At 35.3% G+C, this 19,514-nt stretch overlaps 1 protein-coding gene across 1 annotated transcript; it reads right to left on the bottom strand.

Moving 5' to 3' along the window:
* Positions 1–3,089: 3,089 nt before the first annotated feature.
* Positions 3,090–11,954, bottom strand: LOC129276712 (protein-S-isoprenylcysteine O-methyltransferase-like). Its single transcript, XM_054913110.2, has 4 exons — positions 11,702–11,954; positions 5,929–6,187; positions 5,291–5,508; positions 3,090–4,949 (listed from the first exon to the last, which is right to left on the bottom strand). The coding sequence occupies exons 1-4, from the start codon at positions 11,918–11,920 to the stop codon at positions 4,773–4,775; spliced, it is 873 nt and encodes a 290-aa protein (XP_054769085.1). The 5' UTR covers positions 11,921–11,954; the 3' UTR covers positions 3,090–4,772.
* Between the last annotated feature and the right edge of the window lie 7,560 nt (positions 11,955–19,514).

Here is a 19,514-nt window from a genome sequence, read left to right on the forward strand (position 1 = left end):
GCAGTCCTTATAACTGTAATCATTTGATTAATAATTCTAATAAATAAATTTGTATTGAAAGTATGGAATGCTGCATGTACTAACATTTTGATGTTTTACACAGCACTCTTCATAACCTCTCGGCCACGAAAAATATCCTTTTGTCAATAAGTCATTCTAAATTCATGAATCAATGATGTCACGCAATTGTAATGCCTTGACAAACCAGCCATTTAAAAATAGAATTCGTTATTCACTCTGGCCAATAAGTTAGTAGGCCACACAAAATACAAAAAAAAAAACATTAGCAAGTCATAATCTCTTCACAAATGTATACAAAAGGCACATTTTTTTTTTCTTTCAAACTTATTATAATACAAAACCAGATATACAGTACATAATTGAATATGCATTTATCAATAGTAAAAATACCCAAGTCATAGCTATATCCTGAAAATCAACTTCAATTTTTTTTTTATCTGCCTTGTACATCACCTTCTAACATATAAGAATATGAGGAAATATACTATGTAATCCTGGGTGCCATTGCAAAAAACTGAAATAATAACAAATTGCAATAACAATTTTAAGCTACTGAAATCATTTAATTTGATCCATTACCCTATGTAATTTGTTATTTTTGTTAATTTGTCATTTTACAATATTCATTACTCCATTACTACAGAATCATTTGATTGATCTCAATGTATTGTATCTTGTATGTTTTTTATTTTCTTTTCAGAGATGTGAAATAAATGAATAAATTGCGCATCTCTTACTTTTAGCAAGTCTTTATGAGACTGGTCTAGAATGGGACACTAACTGAAAATGTAATTGGTCAAGCTGGCCCAACAAAGTTATTTTTAATTTTGGTTTATAAAGATCCAATTTGGTGGTCCATACTAAAACAGCAAAACTAGGCTTTCATGAAATAACATTGCCGATCCACTGTGCGATGCCGAGATGCATTAAGAATTATCTATCATTTGTAAAAAGGAGCACAGCTTCTTCCCTTTTTTCATCCCTTATCAGAGGTAAATATGAAAAGGACATAGGGGAGACCGGGGTTAGTTGGAACATTTTTGACAAAAATGGCTGTAAAATCCAAATAGATTTTATTCGTGCAACAATCAATATATCAGCTTGAAGCATATATCTGAAGGGCTTCAAATGTACCCCATAAAATTTTTAACTCTATTATGGTTACTGAAAAAATCCACCTTGAACAACACCATTGCAAACGTTCCAACTTACCCCATATACGGGGTAAGTTGGAACATGGTACGGGGTAAGTTGGAACATTGCATGGTCAATTAAGAATTATACTAAAACTACTTAACACTGTAATATTACATGGTTTTAGCCTATTTGCTTTATTTCATTCAAGTTCAAAATATTAAAGTGTAGATTCGTTGAACTTTATGTTTTCTATTATACAGCCACTCACGCAAGCAGACTGTGTAGTAGAATTCCGCATATTTGGGAGCATTTGATTTTAAATGCAATTAAGTGTACTATCCGCAATTCCATGTACTTCTGCATCAAATTTATAAGACAAAAATTAATTGTTTATATTTTTTCATTTATTAATTATGCAAATAAGCATATGAAATTTGCCCTAAATTTGTTTTGTATGTTTTTGCCTTTAACTCTATTTATTAAGCTAGTAGAATGCTAATTTTTGGTGAGAGTATCAATTTTCACATTGATAACAAATATCCACCAAAAATTGCAAAAAATATAATTTAAGTATTTTTGTTTTTTAGGTGGTCTGTCTATGACAGATCACCTCTTAATTTCGTCAGAATTTTCTTTATTATTTATTTATTTTTAGCACCTATGTTTGTTGCCAACTTTTCTCCGAATTGGCTGAATCAATTTGGCTGATTTTTCTGTCATACAGTTAGAGTCTATCATAGAGACGGCATACTAAGCTTTTCAAGGTCATCTGATTACGATGACGTCATCTACGCGCCATTTTGTAAAATTCTCAATTTGATCATATCAACATAATGGATCATCAATAATCAACCATATTTACATCACATAAACGTAAGGTTGAAGGTCATTTGTCAATGTCATCAAAGGTCATGTAAAAGTCATGACGCGCGCGTCAAAGCCAAAAAAATTCTCCAAATGGCCTATAAATTTTTTTGGGTACGTTTCAAGTCATTTTAAGCATTTCAAAATTTTGCGCACGCGCGTTTCCGCGTGTAACGCCATAACGCAACGCAGAAACACAGTTTTTTATTATATCATTGCATTGATGATATAATTCTGAGCAATTTGATACCTTGATCAACCTTCTACGACCATTAATAACGAAATTAACACCCGTTAAAGTTTGCAGCACGTGTGCGCGCGAGCTCTCACTACAGGCCATATATGGGCAAAAACATGTCTATTGAAAATTCACTGTAGCTCTTTAAATAGTCCGTTGACCCCAATTTTTTTTTTCATATATCGATAGAGTATGAGTTGTAGATTTGATTTCATGTCACCATTGTCCCTCAATTTGATCATGACGTCATCAAAATTGCGCCTAAACTGAAAATTTCATTTTTTTCAAAAATGACGTCATCAAACTTATGCAAATTTGATCATAACTCCGTAAATATTGATTTTTTTTCGCCCAGATTTCAGTATATAGTAGTTTAGAATGTACTCTTTCTCCTCAGTTATCATGAATTTTCATTTTGAAAATCGCATCATGGCGTAAAACAGCGATGAAAAGAGGCATGTCATTTTTCCTCATTTTGCGTGTAATCTCTATGGGACATGACTTTTTCTCAAAACTAGATTCTACATTCCTCTATTTCGTGAGCTATATCTCAATTTTTTCTTGTCAGTTATCTCTGAGCTTTTAATATGTTGTAGCTGAGATTCTAAGCTTTCGGAAATGTGCCCTCCATTTTTTGATCAGATGCCGGGATCATGCCCGTTTTTCGCTTGCAAAATTGGATTTGCAATTCTCAAATTTGCTTACGTGTAATCTCTATGGGGAATATCGTGGCTCAATGGATAACGCACTTGACTTGTGTTCTCGGGGGCGCAGGTTCGAGTCCTGGGGTGAACAAGATGATTTTTTTTTTCTTTTTCTTTTTCTTTTTACCACCTCGTACATGATCCTTTATGATAATTTAAAGGTATGAAAGTTAAAATTTAGCAAGATTAAACAGATTATAATTATTTTTTTCATATCACATGTATTTTCACATATCAAAGAGACCCTTTTCACAGTGCTTTATCATCTCCCGTCTTTTACAAGTATTCCATGATAATGAACATTCCGTTGTCATCATGAAGATCATATTGATCTGCTTGAACATGGTAATAGTGATCATGATGGCGAGAATAAGGACAGACCACCTAATTCGTCCACATGACGAATTAAAATCTAGTTTTATTTATATTTTTGTTTTTTAGAACCTTTGTTTTTTCCAATGAACTTTGTCGGGACTCTTTTGCGATCATAAATAGCATTTAATAAATCTATTTGAACCAACAAAAGTAAAAAATAATCATACATTTATGACTTTTGGTTGAAAAACACAATTTGCATTGACCTTGTACATGTACATGAATTGGAATCACGTTTTTTAGCAATTTTGGGTACGAACATGCACATACAAAATGTTGCGTAATTTCGGTACCGTGCACACAGGCATCGCAAATTTTGTCTCAAATGATGCGCAAGACTTGAAAGTAAAAAGTCAGCAAGCACTGTAGTAAAACAAATCGCGCGACGGCGTAGTGACGAAATTTCTCGAGGGGGGGGGGGGCTCAAATTGACCCCCCCCCCCCAGTTTGATAAGGGTTAATATTGCATTAGGGGCCTACAATAGGCCTTAAATGCACACTCAGACCTATTAAACTAAACAAGCATGGTATACAATACATATTCACAAGAGTGTGAAAACTTTATATATTTTTTTCTCATATCCAATGTTTTATTCATAATTATGTTTGGGGTAAGTTGGAACATGTTCCAACTAGCCCCTTCAACTTTGTTCCAACTAACCCCGGAGGCCCATTTGACGTTTATAAGCTTACAGCACAATAAAGGGACTTCATCATGGCATATTAATAACCTCATTTTGTAGCTTGGTATAAGTGTCTGTTATACTCCCAAACTGGCCAACTTGATCTATAAACTTCTCTGAGATAATCAAACATTTCTGAAAGAGAAAAAAATTACTCAGAAGGTCAAAAAACAAAAATTCCTTTCTAACTTCACCAGGCTTGTTGCACATGTGTTGTCTGTAATATGGTAGATGGCTGTTGATAATGACAATAAATTGAGGGCAGTATTGCAGAAATTTATTTAAAGACGTTAAAGAAAATTACAATGTTTCAACTTACCCCGTGTTCCAACTAACCCCGGTCTCCCCTACATGTAACTCTGGGGACATCTGACTGCACCGATCTCACAATGGAAGCTCATGCATACAAATAAACAACAAATGGATAACAGAAGTGTCAAATAGGGCAAAATGTAAATTAATGCCTTGCCTGAGGATGTAGGTGCTATATCAGGGATTCAGCCCCATATGTTCCAACCTACAATCTGATGTTTCACAAAGCCAAATCTTATTCAACAGTATTATTTCAGATATACTTTGAAAAAAAAAATAGTTGTCATGTCCAAGCCAGACACACAAAAAATGTTGCCTCACATAGCAACGTTGATATCAATATAACGCTGACACACAATTGTCTTGCTGTAGATATTTTGCAGGCATCAGATTATTTGGTCAGTGCGGCTCACCATCATTCCTCTGACAGGACTTTGGTCATAACCTGTAGCCATGGATGAAAGGAAGCTTGGTGCCGACCTTCTTCTGGTAATCAACATAACTCTGGCCAAAGAAAGCGACCAACGTGATCTCCTCGTCCTCAACCCGCTCGTTAAAGAAGCGCCAGGACGTGATGCTGTACGCAAGACAGCAGAGTGGATTGCATAATATTAACTGCAAAGAAATGAATCATACAGTTTATTTTCAATCTTTTGAAAGAAACACAACAGCCCCAAATAGAAAAATCAATAGTTTTTTAAATTAAAAACGGTCATAATATAAATATGCAATGGGAAGTATCATGGTCTAATGTTGGTTTCCTCTTCACTAGAGGGTTAATGCCATTTATAAAAGCAAATCTGACAGTGTTATAGAATCAACCCACACAAATGATGATAATCTGAAATGCGCCATACAAGAATGGATCATTATCATCATTATTTTCTATGCCCCCCTCATTTATCAAATCCCTGATCTGCCCCCACCACAGGGTATTCCACAATCCTCCAACAAACCTGCGTTCCTATGCTCCAGTAGAACCAGCCCACGTAGGACGGGTGTCTTGACCAGGAATACACCCCGTGAGTGACCAAATCATGGTCATCGGCTTTAGTGGTCTGGATGTAGTGGTTGAAACTCCGGCCAGCGGTCAGCATGGCACCCTTCCGCAGAAACTCTCCGCCCACACACAGCGCAATGCCGAGAAGACTGATGTACCACAGCGATTTCAATCCTGACAAAGAGGGAATATACCAGAAGTTGTCAAATGTCATATAGGAATTCTTTAATTACTTAACAGTTTATACTTTAAAAAGTTTGAGCACTATGTCTTAACAAGAAGCACATACATATACCAGAACTCTCAAAATGATACTGTCCCTTGACACCAAATATATACACGTAAATGCAATAAAATTGTGATTCATCTGACAAGTTAATCATTATTATAACTATTTCAATTCTAGCAAATCTTATGAGTATTACAAAAAAGTATGTCTGAAATAAAAAAATAAGAGAATAAAAGCATGAATTTAGTGATGAAGACCAACTAAGTGTGCCTTTTGTGTGCCATGTTTTAGTTGCAAGATGATGTAACCAAACTCTACATGCATGCTCTAAAAAAAGACAATCCACCTACATAATATAGGCTTACCTGGGAAGAAGTAGAGTTCAATGAAGAACTCCAGCCAGCTAGCGAGGGCCGCCACATGGTACGCTATGCTGTGGTTCAGGAGGTAAGAATCCAGTGACAGGCTTTCGTAGTTGTAGATGCAGGTGCTGAAGAATTCTGAGAAATGGAAGAAACTGAGGATGACAAGGTACCAGCCAAACGGATGAAACGTGTTGGACGTGAAGCCGATGATGAGCCCTGTCCCGGATAGTACGCCGAGAAGACAACCCTGGAAAGCTACCTGTTGGTTAGAAATAGAGAGAAGTCAGGAAATCTAGTCCATCACTTAACTTATCCATTCATATCCAACATCATGTAGATCTACACACCAATAATAATAATAATAGGCATTTATCCAGCGCCATCTATCTAGAAATATTCTATTCTGAGGCGCGTTGTTATTATTATTACCCCGGCTTTGGCTCGAGCTGCCTTTCAGCGCTCATGTATTCAAGGAATTAATCCTGCCAGGTACTCATTCACCTCACCTGGGTTGAGTGCAGCACAATGTGGATAAATATCTTGCTGAAGGAAATTATGCCATAGCTGGGATTTGAACCAACAACCCTTTGTTTCAAAGTCAGAAGACTTATCAACTGGGCCACAACGCTCCATAATCTAACATCTAACATCTGAATTTTCCAGAAATTGATCATAGTTTCTGAGTTAAGAAAGAAGGTAACATTCCTCTTTCAATCTTTCTTCCTCTTTTTCTTAAGAGTTTCCAACTAAATCAAATACAAACATTAGATGGGCATTTCATGATCGTTTTAATGTTAGGTTAATCGGATAGTTGTTGTAATAGTGAAATTTCAGGAACCTCCAGGGAAGGATATGACCAGTCAAAAGTTGACAAAATAGCCTGGTGGTAAACATCTATGGTCTTATTTTAAGTGATTGTTTGAATGGGTAAGACATTTTGACATGGGCCTAAACAAAATTTATATCTGCCAAGTGCCCATTACATATTTCGAATTAAATCTCTTCTAGAATTCATGTACTACATATTGATTCCTGAACATAGTTGAGAGCTTTTTCTCTTATGACCAAAAATGCTAATCAAATTTGGGAAGCAAACTATTTCCCTGTATTCATAATAATCAAATCGAAATTCTCCAGACATCAAATTAAAATCTGGCAAAAGATTGGGCACTGGCTGAATATCCCATTTGGACTAGGCCTATTTAAAAAAAACATTGACCTTCGGGCTGGCTGACATAAAACTGTCAATAAGAAATAGCCATTTCATGGTATGATTGGGCAGCTGCCATTTGATGAGCAGGGTAAAGTTTCATAAAGACTTGTTATAAACAAGTGGAACGCCTCTGGCAGTCTCGCCTGCATTACGCGATTTAATATAGCAGCAGTGCTAACTTTGAAAACTACTATAAAATAATCATTCACAAAAACACCATTCATATAATGACATAATACCACGTTCATTGACCATAGATGACATTTGAACGGTGACTTAAGACTTGTCAACTACACCCATGTCCACATTTCATTCACTCTATCGATAAACTTTCAAAGTTATGATGGCAATTCAACAATTACCCCAACATGGCCTAAGTTTGTTGACCTTAACTCACCTTTGACCTTGATTTTGTGACCTGAAACTCACAGGGGATGTTCAGTGATACTGGATTACTCTTATTTCCCAAGTTTTATGAAATAGATCCATAAACTTCAGAGTTAGGATGGTAATTCAACAAATACCCCCAACACGGCCAAAGTTCATTGACCTTAAATGACCTTTGACCATGGTCATGTGACCTGAAACTCGTACAGGATGTTCAGTGATACTCGATTACTCTTATGTCCAAGTTTTATGAACTAGATCCATAAACCTTCAGAGTTAGGATGGTAATTTAACAAAGACCCCCAACACGGCCAAAGTTCATTGACCTTAAATGACCATTGACCATGGTCATGTGACCTGAAACTTGCACAGGATATTCAGTGGTACTTGATTAACCTAATGTCCAAGTTTCATGAACTAGATCCATAACTTTTCAAAGTTATGAAGGTAATTCAACTAATACCCCCAACTTGGCCAAAGTTCATTGACCCTAAATGACCTTTGACCTTGGTCATGTGACCTGAAACTCAGGTAGGATGTTCACTAATACTTGATTAACCTTATGTCCAAGTTTCATGAACTAGATCCATAAATTTTCAAAGTTATGATAGTAATTCAACAAATACCCCCAACTTGACCAAAGTTCATTGACCCTAAATGACCTTTGACCTTGGTCATGTGACCTGAAACTCGGGCAGGATGTTCACTAATACTTGATTAACCTTATGCTCAAGTTTCATGATCTAGGTCTTTACACTTTCTAAGTTATGATGTCATTTCAAAAACTTAACCTTCGGTTAAGATTTTGAAAATAATTCTCCCAACATGGTCTAAGTTCATTGACCCTAAATGACCTTTGACCTTAGTCATGTGACCTGAAACTCAGGCAGGATGTTCAGTAATACTTGATTAACCTTATGTCCAAGTTTCATGAACTAGGTCCATATACTTTCTAAGTTATGATGTCATTTCAAAAACTTAACCTTAGGTTAAGATTTGATGTTGACGCCGCCGCCGCCGTCGGAAAAGCGGCGCCTATAGTCTCGCTCTGCTATGCAGGCGAGACAAAAATTACTATCAGCCAATGAGATTGCAATCTAAAGGGCATTGGGACCTTGAATTGAAAAAAGCTGCAAGAGTAGTCAGATTTTCAAGCACCATTGTACAAAATCCACAGATATTTAATCAAAATGTATACCTTAGATATAATTTGTGATAAACTGCAATAAACAATAACAAATTTCACTCAAAAAATTTCATAACTAAAAGGACACAGATGCCCCCGCTTAACGCGGTCAGAAATTAATTCAATATGATTGAACTTAATATCGTCCAGAAACCAATATGGATATAAAATATAATGAACAAATTTAGACCTTTGAACCAACTCGCATACATAATGAGCTGTGACCTTTGACCTGCGGACTCCGAAGTTAAACTTAGCCTATATTTTGGTGTCATCTACCTACACCCAAAAAATTTGAAAATCCATTAAATATTTGTTGAGTTATTGCGCGGAAACCAATTCGCATATTTAATGAGCTGTGACCTTTGACCTGCGGACTCTGAATTCGAACTTAGCCTGTATTTTGGTGTCATCTACCTACACACCAACAATTTTTTAAATCCATAAAATATTTGTCGAGTTGTTGCACGGAAACCAACTCGCATATTTAATGAGCTGTGACCTTTGGGCATAAAAATACTAAGTAAAATTACTAGACAATTCATCCCACCAACAAGCCTTGTCGTCATCATTGTGTGCATAATGTGAGTTACCGCAGGTGCCCACTTTCTACAAATGCACACCGCGCTATGGTCGCCTAGGAGTTCAGGGGCCTGTTTCATGAAGATATATGAGCGATACGTAGGAATGTCCTAGGACCATTCTTCCGAGATATGAAGATTGGCGACAAATCAGTGCTTTCCGTTTCACAAAGGCAATTTTGTCTTCCAAGGAAATCCATCTTTGTTATGATGTGTCTCTTATAAATGGGAGGCAGTTCAAGGCTCCATGATGAAGAAGTATATGTCAAAATATTTAAAAATATCATCATGGAGTCCTTAAGGCTATGCAAAATCAGGAAAAAATTGCGCTACTTTAAAAATTATTGGTTGCCCGATTCGGGCCACCAAAACTTAGCATTTTTCAATGATGGTTGCCCGAGGTGAATTTCTGGTGGCCCCGGGCCACCGCTAAGGTCAAGCCTTGGATAATGACATAAAAATAAATAAATGATTTAGCATGTTTAGTAACATTTTATTTTTGTATTGTTTTTTTGTTTTTTTTTGCTGAACGTCCATAAACATACCATTTAATACCATACATAGTTTCTTTTTTTAAATTTGTTTTCATGTTGTTTATCTAATGACAAAGCATTCACGGGTCAGAGAGATTGCTGCCCATTTTGATATATTTCAAGTTTGGTTGAAAAAAAAATGGAAAAAGGGTGGGGAGAAGAGGGAGAATTGTGAGAAAATAAAAGAAAACATATTTTTAAAAAAATATTTGGGCCTAAATTACCCCAGAGAAGTTAAAACGACATCCGTTTTGGCTCGTCTTGCACTGAGCTGAAATTGATGACAGCCCCCATATAAAAATAACTTGCCGTAAACGCATTTTCTATCAATGCCGAAGGTGGCGGGCGGTGTGCAAAGAAGATTATGCATGCCAACTCCAGAGTCCAAGGACCATTCTTCGTATCGCCCAAATTGGCTTTGTGAAAGAGTTGAGCGACATCTCATTCTTACTTAGAACGGTTCTACCAAAGACTATTTCATGAAACAGGCCCCAGTACTGTTGCATCATGTATGTCTTGACCGTCCTTATTGGAGTGATATCAGATTGGCTTTTACTTAGTCATGTAAGTAGCTTTTAACAGTTATTGTAAATTTACAAGTTTTATGGAATGGATCCCAGTTTAGGACCCTTCTCAACAAGTCAACTTCCTCAACTCTCAGTCTCATTCTCAGTCTTATTACTCAACTAAACTTAGTCTCATCTTCTCTCTCAAAATGCATCGAAATTTTTTTTTAATCGACAGCTGACAGACATGTCATCACTCTAGGCGACACCCCAATACTTACCCGTGTTAATAAACTGGGACTCCACTCACGCACATTTGGGCCGCCCTAGCTTGGAACTAAGCATCAATATCAATTTAAAATATATATCTACAAGTTATGTATAACCTATTTACTACTTTGATAATGTTTAATCGGTACTCACCAGTTCTTTTGATGTATTTTCTCAAGAATTCCCACGGATTTGTCCCAAATCTTGCGACAAACCACGTCGCGGTAGACAGCTGTACATTCTTTTTTATTTATAAATAGAGCGCCCCTTACGATAGTTGTTAAGAACGCGGCCAAATTGTTAGGTTTTTTGCACTGTGTCCAAGGCGTTTTTATTATTTTTTATTTTTTAATAAATATTTTGTTAAATAGCGATTTTTACGTCAAATATTAAATTCATATCACAAAATATTTTTAATTGTAGATATATATAATATCATGCAATTATTTATTCTATATATATTTTATAATAAAATTTATAATTGTTGCGGTCTTTAAAAAAGGATAGTCGATCGATCAGGTGATGACTACTCGTATCACGTGATCTGAAAATTAGCTTCGTACCGCTTTGATCGCACTCGACGGGACCAGACTGACTGCCAAGAAAAGATCGAAAAAGGACTCAAATGTAAGTTTCCCTTTATTTTATAACATTTAAAGTATGAGTAGGATTATAGTTAATGGGTAATTTTTTAATAAATGCTAAACAAATGAGGACAAAGCTTGCATTTTTCGAGTAATAATCACTAATATCATAAAAATACTTGGGTGCAGGACTTCTAACCTGTTTTTAACGCATTGTCGCCTATGAGGTCCATACATGTTAATGTTTGGACCTCATTGGTACTACTATTACTAGGAGTGCATGTCATGACAGTCATGTTTGCACATACATGTATGTAATCTAATTCATAGATTTGCAGGTAAAACTGCAGAATTATGTTCAGTATCATGCTGGATGTCAAGTTCACAACGATTGCCCACCACACACACAAATTGCACTGCACAGACCCAAGGACTTATTAAGGTCAAAATAGAACGAACAATTTTGACAACGATTCACACACATATTTTGTAACATATGGGACAACACAATACCTGTCTGGTGAAGTATGTCTTGTAAAAAATCCAGCAATACAAGAAGTTGATGAGTGCATATACGACGATAGATTCGAGATATCGCTGGGAAAACGTTTCGATAAATGGACTGGTTGATGGGTAACTTCTCAGCAAAAAATACAAGACGGATATGCAGTTTCCCTGGATAAACCAGCGAAGGCTAAACGTAGCTTCTGGAGGAACTCGGAGCGCGGCCATTTTTCTTCTTTCCTTTTCTAAATTTAGATCGCGATCGCTGCATGCATGCTAGTTGAGACGCGCGATGACGATGATGAAGATGATGAAGAATGATGATGATGATGAAGAATGATGATGATGATGATGATGATGATGGATGATGATGGATGATGATGATGATGATGGTGATGATGATGATGATCGATATGATGATGATGATGATCGATATGATGATGATGATGATGATGATGGTAGTGATGATGATGATGATGGTGATGATGAGGATGAGGATGATATGATGATGATGATGGTGATGATGATCGATATGATGATGATGATGATGATGATGATGATGGTGGTGGTGGTGGTGGTGGTGGTGTTGATGATGATCGATGATGGTGGTGGTGGTAATTTTTTTTTTTTTAAAGGATGTTTTATTGTATTCTCTCAAATCAAAATAAACATTCACATTCCATAAGCAAGTTGTACAAACTATTTGAAACATGATTATAAATTATACAATAAATCCATAACAAATATAATTATACAAACTATACATCAAACTTCAAAGATACTAGAAATTAATACTAATGCGTTTCAGCAATTACAAAATGAAATATTAACAAGATGTATGAATGATAAGAGAGAAAAAAAAAGATAAAAAGTGTTGTTCTACCTCCCAACCCCCCGTCCCTAGGTTAGGAGCACCACTAGCGTACCTACGGGGGGGGGGCAGGGGGGGCACTCTGCCCCCCCTGACGAGTCACAACCCATGCAAAAACGTATCTTTGCCCCCCCCTGACGGGCTTGAAAAACCTTTTTTGCCCCCCCTGACGAGCTTTAAGACCTCTAATGCCCCCCTGACGAGCTTGAAGACCTTTTTTTTTTTTTTTTTTTTTTTTGCTTGTCAATTTTTTTTCTGGAACGAAATCCTTCAAGACCTTTTTTTTTTTTTTTTTTTTTTTTTTTTGCTTGTCAAATTTTTTTTGGAACGAAATCCTTTATTTGTGATCGAAGACCTTTTTTTTTTTTTTTTTTTTTTTTTTTTTTGCTTTTTTGCTTTTTTGGGCGGACGGTTTTGCCCCCCCTGTGGAAAATCCTAGGTACGCCACTGAGGAGCACCCTCCCCTTTTTATGCCTTTACACTACATGGAAGGGACTACAATTCTCCGTATTTATTTATTTTTGTATTTTTTGTGTGGTTTTGTCTCTCGTTGTATATATACCTTTGCCTCACTCTCCCTATATATTCTTTTAATTCAGATTTTCCCATTTCCTTAAATGTAGAGACATCTTACCTCTACCTAGCGCCAGCCTTCTTTCTTCCCATTCTTCTTCTTTAAATTTCCTTTTAATTTCATCCATGGTTATAAGTGCACCCTTTTCCCTCCCTTTGAAGATTAAAAATTTAACAAAGTTTGAAAATGATTGACTAAACGTTCCTTTCCTTCGTCCTTTAATTCTACACCTACAAGAATTTCCTCCCAGCTTAAATTGCCCGTCGAAATAAAACCAAACATCTTCTTACAATTATCCCAAACCAGACAAGCATATTCACATTCCAAAAATAGATGGCGATATGTTTCTTCCTCTTTTTTACAATAACAACAAATATTATTCTGTGAGATTTTAAAACGGAACAAGTGATAATTTGTATAAGCAATGCCGTGTAACATTTTAAACTGAAACTCTCTTAATCTACTGTTCAGAGTACATTGTCTTGGTCTCATAAAAATGTGTTCAATCTTTTCATAAGAAAAACTATATTTGTTTTTTAACCTTTCGAAAACATCAGGTATTGTGAAGTTACATTTCATAAAATTTGCATAAACGTTTTTAGATACTAACTCCTCTATTGACAAAATTCTTTTTCCAGATATAAATGATATTTCTTCCCTAAGAGAAGCCTCTTTGCTATCTATTTTCATATTTCGTTTCCAGCTGACTTGAAAAGTTTTATATATTGACTCTATCAAATGAAAATCATTTATGTTTAAACCCTGTCTTTGGAAGTACGAAAATGACCTTAAGTTTCCATCACAATCCATAATATGTTTCAGTCTGTAAATATTTTTTTCATATAATTTTTGGTTAAATATGCATTTCCCTTCAATTCGTACGAATTTATTGTTAAAAAAATATCTCATTTCCTTTATATGTTTCAGATTTTAATCGAAAATCCTTCGTCTCTATCCATACTTCTAGCAAATCTATATCAAATTGCGGCAATGCTATCTCCAACACTCCAAGCAAATAATCGCATGAAAATATAAAATTTCCTCCTAGATGTTTTGTGGCATAATTGAAATATTGTTTCCATTTCATTGCATTATTTTCTTTTAGTCGTTTAATCCACATAACTCTTTGTGCCTTTATTAACCATTGAAATTCATCATTTTCAAGCCGCCTTGATGGTAATCTAAATACATCGTTCTTTTATTGATCTTATTTCTGCCAACCCACAAAAAAGTAAAAGCCAACTGATCAAGTTCAACATAAACCCATCCTGGGATTGGTGTGAGAGATGCCACATAATGAATTTTGAAAAGATAAATTGCTTTAATAATTGTATTTTGCCCATCAAAGTTAAATCTCTTTGCTTCCACCAGTTTAACAACTTCTTTATTTTACTTAATATTTCTTTATAATTCAATCTTTCTTTTACTTCTACATCTAAAGAAAAAAATACACCGAGAATCGTTATAAAATCCACCTTTTGGCCAAAAGATAAATCATATGATTTTCCTTGAGAGGAACCAAGTAATAAAACCTTCGTCTTATCGCTATTAACTCTAAGTCCTGATTCTTTTCTGAATTTTTCTAAAATTTCTATTACTTTTTTGACTGAATCTAGATATCGGACAAAAATAGACATATCATCTGCATACAAAACCTGTTTTACTTCTTCCTTTCCAAAGGAAATTCCTTTAACATCATCATTATATCTTATATTATGCGCTAATACTTCTATGCATAAAATGAAAAGATATGGTGAAAGCGGATCTCCCTTCCTTACCCCTCTTTCCACATGAAAATAGCTTGTAGAATCTCCTCCATTAAAAAATACAACTTTGGCTATTTGTATACAATATTTTGACCCATTTGCGAAATTGCTGGCCAAAACCGAATGAACCTAATGTGTGGTGTAAAAATTTGTGGGATATCGAATCAAAGGCTTTTTCTAAATCAATTGCTATCATATACCCAGGGATATTATTATATAACGTATGAAAAAGCATATCATCAATTAATCTGATAGCTTCTCCTATATTCCTGTTTTTAATAAATCCTATTTGATCTGCTAATACAACGCTTTCCAAAACCTCTTTAATTCGTTTTGCTAAAACTTTGGATATGATCTTATAATCTGTATTCAATAACGAAATGGGTCTATAATTCTTTACGTAATGTGGGTCTTTCCCTTCTTTAGCTAATAAAATAATAATTGCTTGTTTTTGTGATGCAGAAAGTTCTCCAAGAGCAAAAGCTTCATTGAATGCCCCAATCAATACATCCTTTATTTCAGCCCAAAATGTACAATAAAATTCAACTGTTAACCCATCGTTTCCAGGGGATTTATTTTGCTTCATTTCTTTCAGTACTGAAATACACTCCTCTTCTAATATATCCCCTTCACAGCTTTCAGAATCTTGAGATGTTAACGTTGGTACATTTTTAAAGAAATCCCTAAAATCTTCCGTGTATTCCCTAGCATAAAGATGGGCATAAAATGATTTAATTTCATTTAAAACTTCTTTCTCATTTTCAGTAATTTCTTCGTTAACCTTAACTAATTTTGTAATAGTACTTTTCTTCTTGTTAGATTGTAATAGTTGACTAAAGTACCTTGTATCCCTTTCTCCACTTTCGTACCATGTTGCACGAGACCGAATTTTAATACCTTCATTAATATACTCGTAACTGTCTGCAAGTTCTTTCCTTTTCTTTTCTATCTTTTTAATCAATTCTTCACCAATTCCGTTTCGAGAGATTCTTTTTAAATTTTTTTTTCCTTAGCCAGTTTTTTCGAAAAAGTTCTTGTGAAAGACATTATTTTCATTTTCAAATAATCCCATACAACTCTTCTATCTTTAACTTCTGTCTTTATTTTCTCCTTCAATGTAAGTATTTCTATTTTCATCTTTTTCACATATTCTACATTACCACAAAGGCTATTATTAAATTTCCAATAAGAACCATTCTTTTTACGCATTTCCTTATCAGTTTTATCATACAAGAACAAAAATATAGCTGAATGGTCAGGAGCTATAGATGGTAAAATTTTGCACCTAATAACAACATTTACCAATTCATCTGATATTAGCCAATGATCTAATCTGCTTTGCATAAACGGATTATTTTTAGTGAAGGTAAATTGTCTTTTAAATGGATTTCTCTCCCTCCATATGTCTATCAATTGTAGTTCCTCCATAAAATTTTCTACTTCTTTACTAACCTTGTCATGTAATGTTTGTTTCACTGTTCCATTATAATCTAATTCAGAATTCATAATAATATTAAAATCTCCTCCCATTAAAACAGGTTTGTTACAACTATTTATTTTGTTTAATTTTATAAGCATATCCTTTGAAAATTTTATTTTATGATTTTCTTTATCCCTCGTAGGTAAGTATACATTACAAAGGACCATTCTATGTCCTTGGATTTCACAATCAATGAGTATGTATCGCCCTTCGTCATCGTGTTTTATATTTATAAGTTTAAAGTCTAGCGAGGTTTTGATAAGAATGAGTACTCCTCTGCTGTGATTTGATCCATGACTATAGTAACATGACCCATCCCACCCAGAACTCCATCTATCCTCTACATCTTTTGTACTATACGTCTCCTGTAAAAAAATTACATCCCCTTATTCTTTGCACCATGAAAATATTCGTCCCCTTTTCGCGCATTCTCTTATTCCTCTAACATTTAAGGAAACAAAATGATGATGATGATGATGATGATGATGATGATCGATATGATGATGATGTACGTTGTTGCGGGATTAGGCCTGCTTAATTGTTAATTTGACTACCAACTTACTGATTGTGTACTTTTTGTGGGACTTTTTGTCAATTTGTTCAATTTCTATGTAGTTCATATTATTTATTTTATTTTCGGTTGTCATTAACGACAGATATGTGCGCTATGTTAATCTTTTATTATTATTATTATTATTATCATTATTAGTATTATTATTATTATTGTTATTATTTTTTTTTATTATCATTATTATCATCATCATTATTATAATTATTGTTATTATTATCATTATTATTATTATTGTTATTATTATTATTATTATCATTATTATCATTATCATAATTGAAAAATTGAAAAATTTGACAAATTTAAAAACTTAAAAAAAATTGTAATATAATATTATGTATTTCTCCATTTCAAATTTGCTATGCCGTTATTCTAATTTGAAATGTAGCGGATTTTTTTCATTATTTTCAAAATGAGGAATATGGCCTATTATTGATCAACATGATTACAAACTCTTGTGTGTTGAAAAACATGGGGAAATCGGTTTTCATTATAAAACTCTGGAACAATTGTCTTATCTCCATTCGTGAGCCCTCCACTCTCGATTCAATTAAACCAGGGGCAGCGATCTGGGGGCACAGCGGCGCCCCAACCCCCCCCCCCCCCCCCCCGCCCCGGGCTTGGTACAAGTCGGTATCATAATGTGGAGTTGAGAATAGATCTCAAGGATAAGTTAACGTTATAGAAAGAACATATTGAAAAATATCTGATGACCCTAATTCAGGCACCAATCTGATCGGAACTCAAGGCATCTTAGTAATTTGCCCTCTTGACTCTAGCTTCTTCTTCCTTAATTTGATCCAGACCAGTGCCACCAGCCACCACGTACCTTTTGAAGTACTAAAATAGTGTCCCTTTTACCCAAGAAAAAAAAACCGTTCCCTTACAAATGTGTTGAAAGTGCCTTTGATCTAGCTAATTAAAATTGCCCATTCTCAGATAAATTCGCCCTTCATGCCCGATAAGCGCCAGTTTTCCTTTAATGTTTATAGCATTCCGTTCCCTACTGCATGTGCATCTTTTAACTGAATAATCCCTTTCAAAGATGTGTGTATTGCCCCTTTAGCTCCCTTTTCCATGGTGAATTCGGGGGTGAACTTCCATTGCTGCAGTGCACCCCTTTTCACCTCCGATCAATAGTTCCCAATTTATTACGTCCTTATATTTACTTCTGATAAATGCCCCCTTTTTTGAAATAGTTATTGCAATTATTAGCGCCCTTTCCTTTCTCCAGGGCAGCTGTCGGTCGGAAAAGGGGTGGGCAGTACGTGGCACTTGCTCCACCCCCCAAAAAAAAATCCATAATAATATAGTTCTCTTTTTTGGGGGATGAAATATGCCTTTTGTGGGGATCATTTTTTTCAATCTCTCAGTATTTTGAAATTAATTTCTTTTTTTTTTAATTCGTATTATCTTTTTTTAATTCACACCTGGAGGGGCACGTATACAGAGAGTGAATTCTATTCAACAAAAATTATGCCTTAAAAGGGGAATTTGGCCTCTCTTCTTGCCCTCGGGATGGCACAGTTCCCTCGAGGATGGCCAATTTGTTTGTTTCAAGCAATAAAAGTGTCTTCCGTTAGAGAGAAAATTCACAAAAATAGTGGCCATAATCCTTCAATTTCACTTTAGATGCAAAAGAGGCTCCATATTCCCCATTAAAGCTTGGTTAATGCTTCGCTCTTTCGCTTTCGTTATTCAAGTTTCTTCGAAAATCATTTTTTTACACATCTTGCTCCTCAATAAAAAATTCTACTGACGTAAGTTTAAAATGGCAAAAGAAGCTGCTGAAAACTGCTTATCTAATAAAAGAGAGCCAATGGAGTAAATTAGAAAGTCAAAAGGGGCCTAAGCTTTCGATCCTAGCAGAATTATCTTCGTCGGAGGCAAAATGAAAAAAAAAGAAAAACAAAAGTTTAAAATATAAAAATGGTAATAAAAAAAAGGTGCACACCGAGTTACCAAGAATTCATTTCCATTTTGATTGCAGATAACTTGCTCACGGGCATCTATATAGGTGCCTTACCCTTGACCGGGGATCGAACCCTGGACCCCCCTTCCCTCCTCCGCCATGGCATTAATTTGTACACAGCTGCATGCATGCTGCTCTTAGCTCTTTGAAAAGCGCTTTTATTTTTTCATCTTTGAAGATACCATTACGCTGCGCCAATTTCACTTCAGTTCAAAATCCTGAAAACACTCTGATAATATTAATAAAATGGATATGTTCTCGGACCTCCCAGCTGCTGGTAAGTCTCAAATCATCTTCTTCGACTCTTTTTATATTGAATTTTCTTTCATTTGATCTATTTTTTTTATAGAATAAAGATGACCTCAAACCCTGATCGACATCCTTCAAACTGCAACTCAGTGCCACTCATGATTCAGTCATTGACATTGCCTGAGTACGGTGTTGAAATCTGGTGTTGGTGTTGTGACAACACCAACACTAACCCAGAGAGCTCCCGCCCGCGCAGCGGGCGGGAGCCCAGAAGCTCACAGTGTATTCTACCATTGCCACCGAACAAGGGTGATTTATGGTCTAAATATTTCTCCAAATGAA

This window comes from Lytechinus pictus, chromosome 14, assembly GCF_037042905.1.
Source record: "Lytechinus pictus isolate F3 Inbred chromosome 14, Lp3.0, whole genome shotgun sequence".
Classification (NCBI taxonomy): domain Eukaryota; kingdom Metazoa; phylum Echinodermata; class Echinoidea; order Temnopleuroida; family Toxopneustidae; genus Lytechinus; species Lytechinus pictus.